Here is a 12,139-nt window from a genome sequence, read left to right as displayed (position 1 = left end):
AACAGCAGCGACAGAAAGCAGTTGCTCTTTTTGGTGTCACCAGAGTGCTGACTGTGATTTGATGATTTTCCTAGGTCCCGGCTACTGTATGGGAGTTGGGCCCCTCATTTCCCACTTCAGGTTCCTGTGGATGGGGATTGGCGGTGCCTGCAACTACTACAACAAGATGTATGGAGAATTCACGAGAGTCTGGATTGCTGGAGAGGAAACACTTATTATCAGCAAGTAAGTCTGTTAACAGTCAGAGCTCAGTCTTTAAAGAAAAAGCTGGGGTTTTTCCTATTCGAAACCAAACAAACTTATTTTGACATCTTGGCATCTTTGTTCATAAGGCCATGTTTGTACTCCTTCAGTGAAAGGGGGGCATTCTAGGTAGCAACCTAACACTGTAAACAAGTGGAAAAATGGGCTTTGCCTGAAGAAAGAGATTCATACATAAAGAACTCTGGGAAAGCTGGGTAAGTATTCTTCAAAATTTCTCTAAAGAATATACAGAATCCAGATAGTTTGGTTTTGAAAACAACACACTTTAGAGAGTGACATTTTCTTTTCTGCTTTCCTAAGACTTTGGTCTTATCCCACAAGTGGTGTCATCCTACAAAGCAAAAGGTTGCCAGTTCAATTCCTAGTCAGGGCACATGCTTGGGTTGAGGGTTTGTTCCCCTCATACAAGAGGCAACTGATCAATGTTTCTCACATTGATGTTTTTCTCCCTCCCTTTCCATTTCTAAATAAATAAATAAACAAATGAATGAATGAATGAGTGAGTGAATGGATGAATGAATCATGCCTGAAACAAAAATCTGACTGTGCCAGTTTGCTAATGTGTTCCTAGTGTCAGGCTGCTGGGCACCTGTTGAAGGGTAGACAGTAGAACAAGAAGCCATCCACATGACACTATCCTATTCATGACTGCATGCCAGTGTCCTAGCTGAGTGATCCTAAATAAAGCAGGAACAAGACTGTCTATTAAAAGAAATCATAATTTTTAGCAGGATGAATTCACTGGAGGATTAACTAAATAGGCATTGATTATACAGAACTAGCTTTATGAAATTCTAGTTTTCTTATTTAGTAATTGTAGAAAATGGAGAACTTCAGAGGGAGTATATTTGACTAGACTTTCAGGTATCTTTACTAGATTTTTAGCAAAATTATCTACCAACACTGTCTCATTAGTGAATTTTTATATTTAGAATCCCTAATGGGGCTTCACTCAAAAACTAAGGCTGACTAAGGTTTTACTGACTGATTATTGCCCATAAGTAAAGTATTTCTGGGAACTACCTTAATTTTTTTTCAGGCCAAGATTACATTCATCATTTCATAAAATACCATGGTATCCTCAAAGCCTAGTTCTTTGAACCAAATATGTGAAAGAAGGAGGTGAAAAAGAAAAATGTGTTATCCTTACAAATATTTTGAACTATCCCGTAATGTTATTTTGGACCAATCCAACACCTCAGGTTTTGCCTGGGTTTTTTCTGCTTCTTAAGTTTGCTGTTGTTGCACTTTTGAGGCAGACCATGTTTATAAACTAAGTATAAACAGCTAAAGGTGGAAATGTCATTTCATTAGGTTTATTGTGAAACCACTGTAATGTAATGTTTCTCAAAATGTGGTCGCTCCACCAATGCATCAACATACTTAGGAGCTTATTAGAAATGCACATTCTTGGATCCCACCCTGCCCCACTAAATAAGAAAGTCTGGGAGTGGGGCCTACTGATGTGTTTTCACAAGCCCTCCAGGTGATTTCTGAGGCACACTCAAGGTTGAGAACCATGCTGCCATGGCTGGACCACGATTACTCTTGGATTTCACTTCTCTTGGGCTACTGAACTCTGGTCAGCCAAATGTAAGTGAATTTTTTATGTTCTCATTTTAAAAATCAATACTCTACTCACCTTTGCAACTGGCTGCCATCTCCAAAATGTCCTGGGACTGATGACATTTGGGCTTGAGGGATTGGAACATTCGTTCCTGCTCTCGAGTCCCCCAGCACAGCGAGTGGCCTTCCAGCCCTGGAGGCAGTGTCTGCCCTCCTTGTCACCTATTTCTCCCAGTGGACAGGTGAAATGTAGAGCTCTCCAGGTGGTTCCAATGTGCTGAGGTGCTTGAGAGAGGAGAGAAGGTCAGAAGCTTCCAGAACAGGCAGGCCTTTCCCTGGGCTAAAGGAAACAGCTAAATGGAGCTGGAGTGGGGTTTTGTCTCACCGTGTTACCCTTAGGTCTAGCTCAGGGGGTGGTATTGTTAAGATGAGACCTGAAGTGAAGAATGATAAATGTGAGGAAGGACCAGGGGGCCAGAATAGAAATCACTCTCAGATTCTAGATGCTTAAACCACCAGATAAATTCCCTGGAAGCCCAAAGCCAGTTCCTGAAGGAGGACCCTCATTACAGTGAGGGGTGGGCTGCATGTGACCACTCTGCTCTCTTACTTAGGAAAGTCACCTTAGCAACCTGCCCAAGTCAGGCGCTGATTCACGCTGGGGAAGTGGACACAACCCATCCTGCCCTTCCCCCAGCTCTCCCAGTTCTTTCACTATCTTGTCCTCATAGGCTTTTCACTGGTTGGAGTCTTTGTGTTCTTTTTAATGGCCTCTGAGCCACTCAATTTTGTTAAGGGCTGAGCCCCCCTGCAGAAATAGGACATGTTTGTCCCTATCTCCTTTCCTTGCCTGTTCCTCAGGTCCCTTCCAGAACTACCTGTACCTCTTAAGAAGACCCCATTGGGTCTTAGAAAGCTTTTTATTTTCTTTTGAACAGTTTGCCAGATCTTTTTTCTTTTGTTTTTTTTTTTAGGTTTTATTTATTTATTTTTTAGAGAGAAGGGAAGGGAGGGAGAAAGAGAGGGAGAGAAACATCGATGTATGAGAGATACATTGATTAGTTGCCTCTCACATGCCCTCACCTGGGGACCTGGCCTACAACCCAGGCATGTGCTCTGACTGGGTGTCAAACCAGTGACCTTTCAGTTCACAGGCCGGCACTCAATCAATACACTGAGCCACACCAGACAGGTGTGGAGATCTGTAATCACTGTAACTATGTAGAGATTATGGCCCAACTTTTCTAACCAATTTAGTCCTGAAGTGGTGAGGGATGCAGAACTTCAGAGATGGAGGTGGGGTTGGGGTGGGCTGTGGAGAAGGGCAGGCAGGAGCGCTGCTGGGATGTGGCCTGAGCATCTCCAGGCTTTGGGGGAAGGCCCAGCTAATCATCAGTAGATAAAGCATGCACAATTCCCAGAGCAGGCACGTGCTAAATTAATGAGGGTCTACAAAAGTTGTGCATGATACTATGCAGCATGTATATATTATTTTTCATCATGAATACAAAACAAAAGAATGTGGCTAGCATCCATAAAGCAGAATAAGCAATTGACATGCTAATTAGGGTCATATTTGCACATATGTTAGCAATTAACATACCAATTAGGGTTATAGTAGTACCTGTTTTAATATGTATAAATTTATAGGGAATTTATTTATTCTTTATTTTTTCATTTCTTTTTTAAATTGTTGTTCAAGTACAGTTTTCTTTTTTTTTAAGATTTTATTTTATTTAATTTTAGAGAGGAAAGGGAGGGAGAAAGCGAGAGAGAGAGAAACATCAATGTGCGATTTCTGGGGGTCATGGCCTGCAAGCCAGGCATGTACCCTGACTGGGAATCGAACCTGCGACACTTTGGTTCACAGCCCGCGCTCAGCCCACTGAGCTACGCCAGCCAGGGCTAGTTTTCTTTTTTATTTATTCTTTAAACACATTGGGAATTTACTATATACTAAGTTATAATCATTATTGGTTCTCCACTTATGCATTAAATAAATAGTTATTGAGAACTCATATGTACACTGGGTATCATGAACAAATCAGCCAAAAACTCCCTACAGACATAGAGAAATATATTGTCATATTGTTGATATACCAAAAATAAGTAAAATGTATAGTGTATCAGGAGGCTGACCAACCATCTGTTTGCCTGGGACTATAGGTTTCCCAGGATGTGAGACTTTTAATGCTAAATAAAACTGGGACAGCCCCAGGCAAACCAGACGGCTCAGTGAGCAGGGACACAGTGCAGGGGGCTTGGCAGCTCAGTCTGAGGCTTTTCCCTGACATGCAGTTAACACATAAACAATGGCTGCTAGATTCTGATTATGAATTTGGGCCCGGTTAACCACAAGGAGTCCTTCTTGGCAGATGTATTTCTTCTTGTGGTCCACGAGACCCTCTACCATAGTCAGAGACTAGCGAAGGAGGCTAGCTAAAGAAAGGTGAACCAGGACAGTATGGTGGTCTCAAAGCCAGATAACAAACATACATCAGGGACAGGGAATTGTCGATCATGCCATGTAAATACAGAGATTGGAATGTCACATTTATAGCAATAGGGAGGTCATGGGTGACCTTGACATGACCATGGTGGGGAGAGGGAGTGGTAGAGGCAAAAGTCTGGCTGGATTAGAGAATGGAGGGGAAGAAGAATTGGAGGCATCAGGCTTAAATAACTTTTCCAAGCAGTTTTCCATAAAGTACGAATTTCGGAGAAACAGAAGGGAAGATTGAATATATGAGCACAGATCCTGGTGGGTGGAGCTTGCAGAGATTTTAGTTGCTTCTGTTTCCTTTAGTAAAAGTGGAAATAAAGTCTTTAGTCGATATTGAGCAGGGAGGAAGTGGAACATTTAAAGAGAGAGGAGGCAGGATATAATAGTCATCTAGAAGAGTGAATGAGTGAGTGGCCTGGAGAAATGCAATAGAATTGCCAGTGGCACTAAGGGCCCACTTAAAGTCAACTGAGACCTGGCAGCTGGTGGGTGTCTGAGGGGGTGGGGGTGAGGGTGGGGGGTCGTGTTCCCAGCACCATTCAGCTGCCAGGTATAAGCAAAGAGTAGGCTAAGAATTGGATTTAGCCAGGGTTGAGATAACTAAGCAACTATGACAAAGTAAGGAGAGGGTCAAGGGAGCTAAGGGTACATGGAAGGGAGTGATTTTAATGATAGACAATAACATAGTTTTTCAAACTTCCTATTGAGAAAACGTTCAAATGAACAGGAAAGTTAAAAGAGTAGTCCTCCCACTCCCTCCTCACCCCCACCCCCGCCACAACATTGACCTTATGAAGAGACCAGGTCAGTTGTCTTGTTGGATGCTCCACATTCTGAATTTCTCGTTATTTCATTATAGTGTCATTTAACATACTCCTCTGTTCCCTGTATTTCTTATAAATGGAAATGTAGTCTAAGGCTTAATTAGATTCAGGTTAAACATGTTTGTAATAATACTTCCTTAGTAGTACAGGCACTGCATACTGCTTCACATCAAGAGGCAAGGAAAGGCTGTCTGTCCCACTATTAATGGTACTAAATTTGATCACTTGGCTGGGGTGGTTACACTCAGATCTCCCTTTTAAAAAGACATTTTGTCCCTTTCAATGACCCCAGTTTTTAAGGTGGGTAAGTGAGGATATTAGAAGGGCAACGACAGTAAGAATGTGATAGGACTGATGGAACATAAACTTCAGGCACAGAACAGGTCCAAACAAAGCAAGTATTTCTAAATGTTGGGGAATAGCTATTCCGTTAATTGTCTTCTCCATATGTCTAGTACTCATCACTCTTGAAACTGGCCACAGCTATGTAAGTCCTTTAAACTCAGAATGGCAGAGGGAGGGGGACACGGTGCAGGGGGGTGGCTTCCTCCTTACCACTTAAGAACTTACCTCCTGGCTCCTATCCACTTTGAACAGATAATAGGTTTCCTATCTTTAGGGTATCTTTTGACTTCAGTTATGTTTATTCTTTTATTTTTTTCTTTTATTTTCTACTTTTTATCTTTATTTTACTTTAATTTTGTTTAAAGGAGAACAATGACACCAGTTACCAGACAGCTAATGCTGCCCACTATTCCATCTGAACCTGGGGACTCCCTTTCTCTCCTCATGACAAAGCTCTGGGCTTGTTCTTCACCAGCCTTTTCTTCTTCACGGTCCCACTTTACTCTGGTTTGATAAAGCTGGCCTGCTTTTGATAAAAGACCTGGTCGAAATTGCTTGCCTGGACTGTGCTTGCTGTATTGCTTCAGTCTTGGCAGCTTTGTCCTTCGCCAAGGCTGAGCTTCTGACTCAAAACAACTGAGATGTTGGTGCCCCCTAAAGGACACATTGATTTTATTTTTATTATCATTTTTTCATTTTTAATTTTTTTAATTTTAATTGTTGTTCAAGTACAGTTTTCTGTCTTTTACTCCCACCCCAGCCCACGCCCCCAGGCCTCCCCACCTCCCTCCCATTTCCACCCCCCTTAGTTTTTGTCCATGTGTCCTTTATACTTGTTCCTGTAAACCCTTCCCTTTTCCCCTGAAATTCCTTCCCCTCTCCCCTCTGGTCACTGTCAGCCTGTCCTCTATTTCAGTGTCTTTGGTTCTATTTTGCTTGTTTGTTTGTTTTGTTGTTTAGGTTCCTGTTAGAGGTGAGATCATATGGTATTTGTCTTTCACCACCTGGCTTAAAAGTTAGATCTTCATTAGCATTCAGCTGGGTTTCAGTTTGGGGCTTCTTGTTCTCTTTTCCAAATTGACTAGTAATTCCTCAAAATACATGGACAGGACAATGTGGTTAACGCAGTATACAGAAGCTCTGGGGTCAGAGCAGAAAACTAGTGTCCTGACTGTCTTCTGAGCACTAACCATTTTTAGATACAAATTTGTGAGTAAAGAATATACAAATTACTTATTTCCTGCTTTAATTATAGAATAAGGTAGGGGACAGTAAGAAAAGCTAAGAATTCTAAAACCTATTAATAAGAATTTCAACCTTCTCTATGGCATGATTTTCTATACAGGACAGAATTTTAGCTGTTTGTCAGACCAATTAATTCCCTGAAATATAAATAGAAGCATCTGGGTTTTTTGTTTGTTTTGTTTCTAGGAAGAGGGGAAACTTGTTGAAAACTCAGGATCAGTTGATGAATATTATCTGAAATCAAATCAAGAGAATATTTTACTTAACACAGAATTCATATAATAATTCTGTTTTCATTTCTTGGTACTGCCATTATTTCAGGGGCTTTCTTTTAAAGTTTAAATAGGACTGTGAAATCCATCACACAAATGTGCGGGTTTGGCTAATACTTAGCCCAGAGTTTAATCCGCTCAGCCAGCGGAGAGCTTCTGGCCCAATGTCTTGTAGGAGAATGTGTTTTTCTCAGGCATTAACAGAACGAAACAAAGGCAAAATCATTCTTTTAGGAACCAAGTATCAACTTTGAAAGGGAGAAGTAGGTATTAAGGTGGCCAATCCAGCCCAGTGTAAGAACCAGGCTACACAAGAATGGATTGCATGTACTATAGCTGCCGCACACCACCTTTGAGGGTTATGTGTTCAGAAAACCCCCACAGTAAGAGAATTTGCAGCTGAGAAACAATGTTTCAGTGGGGAAGTGAGGACAAAGAGCCAAAGTTACAGTGAACACATAAAAACTTGAATAAATACATTAAGTTCACCAAAATTTTAAAAAATTAATGACAAAAATGAAGATAACATCAATTCTTCTGAAATTTTGAATTCAAAAGGAAAAATGCTGAAATTACAGTTATCTTTCCAGTGCCATAAGTTAACAACTAGGCAGTCTTTTTTTTTAAGATTTTATTTATTTATTTTTAGAGAGAGGGAAAGGGAGGGAGAAAGAGAGGGAGAGAAACATCAGTGTGTGAGAGAAACATTGATTGGCTGCCTTTCTCTCGCCCCTATCTAGGGACCTGGCCCACCACCCAGGCATATGCCCTGACTGGGAATTGAACCAGTGACCTTTTGGTTTGCAGGCTAGCACTCAGTACACTGAGGAACACCAGCCAGGGCTAAGAGGTCTTAATAAAACATCTTTTCATGAGTCTCTCTCTACAGATGAATTCCATATTGCTCTTCTAAGAAGATAACATTCTCTTCACATGTGTATGTCACTATGACTCCTTCAGCTAGAATTTTATTATTTTATTGTATTATTTTTTAATTTTTTCCTTTTTATCAAATTTATTGGTGCTGATGTTGGTTAATAAAATTACATAGGTTTCAGGTGTACAATTCTATAACACATCAGCTGTATATTGTATTGTGTGTTCACCACCCCAAGTCAAGTCTCCTTCCATCACCATCTATCCCCCCTCTCTTCTACCTCTTCCCAGAATTTTATAACGTTTTAAAACTGTCAGTGCCTCATCATGCCCAAATTAGACTAGCAGTGGGGGCGGGAAGCAGCTCCTAGAGAAGGAAATGGGTGGGGAGGACAGAGACGGAAGGAGCTGCCTTTTCCTTCCCACTTTTTCTGAAGGATCTTCCCAGGCCTTAAAAGCTGAGCATGGTAGTGGGGATGTAGATGGAATAGTGGAGGAAAAGCTGAGAAATTCAAGGAAGCCTGAGTTATTGGTAAGGTCCCAGAATTGCCATATCAAGAGCTATCTAATGTCTCCCCATGTCCTATATCCTGTGAGAATTCTGTGACCCTAGAGACCTTGATGAATCATGATAGCACGCACATCCCCGAGATAGCTACTGTCACCACCACACACAGCCTGCCAGGACCAGCCCAGCTAGCCAAGCCTGGGGCCAGGAGTGCCCAGGAAATATCCTTCAAGCCCAGAGTGATACCTCACTGTAGGGCCAGATCTGATTAGTGACCCTAAGCTTATTGCTGGTTCCAAACTGAAGAAGACTTCAAGAATTCTGGCAACTTCTGATTCTGAGGCTCACTCCTACAGGGGCAGCTGTGGCTGGAGTGGGGCTGGACCGTCCCTGGGGGGCTGGAGGCTCTCAGAACTCTGGTGGTGTGCAGGATTCAACTTCTTAATAGCTTTGCAGCTCTGACCCCAATATTTTGGTGACTTGGGTAGTATTTTGATGACTTGGGAGTTAGAGAAAAAAGGAAAATAAGAAATGGGGTGTGTATGTGTACTCTATCTTCCTAATGCTCAAACAGGGAGTCAGCAAATAGAAATGTTACGACTGGAGAGGGATGTTCTTGTGCTAACAGAAGTGCTTTTTCAATATGAACACTAGAAATCACGCATGGCAGTTAGATCAACATGCATTTGCCAAGAGAGACACGTGGTAGTCAAAATCATCACCAGGAGTTTTCCTGACCTTTAAAAATTAACACCAAGGCTTTCATTCTCTGCAGGTCCTCAAGCATGTTTCACATAATGAAGCACAATCACTACGTCTCCCGATTCGGCAGCAAACTTGGGTTGCAGTGCATCGGCATGCATGAGAATGGCATCATATTTAACAATAACACAGATGTCTGGAAAGTAGTTCGACCTTTCTTTACAAAAGGTAATCAGGTGCCAGGCTACATTCTGCTCTTGTCTATGAATGTGCCCTTTATTTGGAAATCATTCTTAAATTCTGCTGCTTCATGTTTTGAAATAATGATACGAGCTAATATGCATTATACATTTACTATAGAGTAGGCACTGTTCTAAACACTTGATATTTTAATTCCACAGCAACCCCAGGTGGTAAAGCACTCTAATCACCTCTACTTTACAGATGAGAAAGCTGAGGCATAAAGAGGTTAAGTCACTTGCCCATGATTACAACATTAGTAAATGTGAGCCCAAGAGACAACCCCAGAACCTACACTTAATCACTGCAAATTCTGTTCCTCTTGTTAATTCACAAAGCAATTTCATGGATGTAAAGAAGATATGGAGCTTTAAACTCAGGATCATTTAAAAAATAATTAAGTGTATCTGCCATATGTTTAATTTAAACATAGCAAACAACATGTTTGCTGAACCATTGACTGACATCCCAGATGTTTTAACAGAAAGCAATTTGTGAGTTACATTAGAGAATTTTAGAACTGGGAAGGACTGTATATATCACCTTATCCAGCCTCTGAGTTTTATAGCTGAGGTTTCCAGTCCTAGAGAGGTTGTGATTTTTGTCCAACATAGAGAGTAATGGATGAATGAGCAGAGACCTCATCGCAAGCCTCCTTATCTAGTGAGTTCCTCCTTTACCATATTCTGCTGGAAATGAAGCTGTTGGGGGATATACATGACCAGACGTTGGCATTAACATCAAGGAACATAATCGTGCCTTGGAGATGTTGCCAGTGAGGGAAATGGGCTAGCAGATTTCAGGGCTGACTGTGCACTGTCAATGTTCTTTCCCCAGTCAGCCTTGTAGTGAACCTAGGTGCCTCCTGTATGTCTGCTGAGAAGGGGAAAAGCTATGCCTATTCCCGCTGGGTGCTGGTTCCCCTCTGCAGAGTTGCTCATTACCAAGACTCAGCACAACTCTCCTGAGACCCTGTTGCATTAGTTTCCTATGGCTGCTGTAACAGATTGCCACAGACTTAGTGGCTTAATACAACACATTATCTTCCAGTCCTGTATGTCAAGTCTGACATGGGTCTCACTGGGCTCAGACCAAGGCATTAGCTGGGCTGTGTTTCTTTCTGGAGGCTCCCCGGGAGAATCTATTTCTTTGCATTTTCCAACCTCAGAGGCCATTCACATGATGTGGCCTATGGCCTCTTCCTCTGTCTTCAAAGACAGCAGCAGTGGGTTGAGTCCTTTTTCTATCACGTCTCTCTGAACCATCCTTCTGTCGTATCTTTCTGACTCTGACCTCAGCTGAGAAAGGTTCTTCGCTTTAAAGGACTTCTGTGATTAGATGGGCCCACCCAGATAATCCACAATATTTTCCCCATCTCAAGCTCTTTCATTTAATCACACTTGCCACATCCCCTTTTCCATGTAAGGTAACATGTTAATAAGGTCCGGGGATTAGGGCCTGGACAACTTTAGGGGACTATCATTCTGCCTACTATTTATATTGGGGCAGATAAATCCTCTTATGCCTGACAAAACTGCCGAACAGATTAATGAAAAGAGTATAGGGTTTAGGATTATAGGTTGTGGGTTTGATTCGCAGCTCTGCCGCTTCACTAGCCATATGATCTTGGACAAGGCACTCAGCCTCTCTGAGCTTCAGTTTCCTTCTCCATAAAAAGTAACAAGCACTATAGAACTTGAATTCTAGAGTTATTATGAAGAATAAATGAAATAGTACTGTAAGATCCTACAGAAACATACGTTTCATTTTACTTTGTCATTTGGTCCAGTTGTATTAGGAATATGTGAATAAGTATTTAGGAACAATAAACTATCATATACCTTTACTCTCTATTCTGACATGCAAGAATCAATAGAATCTCTAAACTCATCCATTTAACAAACTACTGTCTTCATGTCATTGAACTAGGTGCCCAGAACACAATGAGAAACAAAATATGGCCTTGCCTTCAAGGAATTTATAATGCGGAGGGTGCAAAGTGGCCACTTAATACCTCACCAAATACCACCCTCAATGATGTGTTCCAGTAGAGGGGTATAGAGAGTGTACAGAGCACAGACCACTGGGTCATCTAAAGCACACTGAGAGGTCAGGGAAGGATTTTCAGAGTGTATGCTTATGGTGAGTTTTCAGAGAAGGTAAAATTTTCCTGACTTAAGGAAGTGTGATGAGGACACATTCCACAGGAGGGAAAAACGGGATACTCCAAGGCAGAAAAGGATAGATTAGCATGCCCTTTCCAGGGAATTGTAAGGAGGCCCCTGGACCTTGCAATGGATACATGCCTGCACATATTCATGCAAGGTGTGAGGCCAAGGGGAAGGTGGGGCGGCCACCAAAGACTCCTGTGCTAAGGCAAGTAGCCGAACATATTTCAGAAACTGCAGGAAACTCTTCAAGATTTTAAGCAGGATGACATGAACATATTCATGTTAGAAAATCTGTTCTGGTAGCAGAGTGAATGATGAACAGGAAGGAAGGATGACTGTGAGCAGTGAGAAGAGTTAAGAGCTACAGCAGAGACACAGGGCAGATGGATGGAGGGGAGGGCACTCCTGTAAGCGAGGTAAAAAGAGTAGAATCCACAGTCCTTGTAAGTTAATAAAAAAGTCTTTGTGACTTTTTAAGGTTAGCCCCATCTATGGAATATCAGATTTTCTAATGAAAACATTAAAAAATTATATGCAAATTAAATGCCAAAAATAGAGGGCTAAGTGTTCATTGAAAATTCACTGCTGTTTGTGACACCTTTAATCATCAGTGAGAGCCCCAC

The 12,139-nt window shown here is 41.7% G+C and overlaps 1 protein-coding gene across 1 annotated transcript in view; it reads left to right on the top strand.

Annotated features, from left to right (window-relative positions):
• The window catches only part of LOC123808544 (aromatase), a 96,822-nt gene that overhangs the window by 72,224 nt on the left and 12,459 nt on the right, over positions 1 to 12,139 (top strand). The window contains exons 3-4 of the mRNA XM_045823258.1: positions 75 to 225; positions 9,179 to 9,333. Coding sequence (XP_045679214.1) covers positions 75 to 225; positions 9,179 to 9,333 — 306 coding nt within the window. The remainder of the gene's footprint in view (positions 1 to 74; positions 226 to 9,178; positions 9,334 to 12,139) is intronic.

The sequence above is a fragment of the Phyllostomus hastatus genome, unplaced genomic scaffold (genome assembly GCF_019186645.2).
Source record: "Phyllostomus hastatus isolate PE091 unplaced genomic scaffold, TTU_PhHast_1.1 phas_scaffold_501, whole genome shotgun sequence".
NCBI lineage: Eukaryota > Metazoa > Chordata > Mammalia > Chiroptera > Phyllostomidae > Phyllostomus > Phyllostomus hastatus.
Note: the sequence above shows the minus strand (reverse complement) of the source record. Positions and strands in the feature narration are given on the sequence as shown.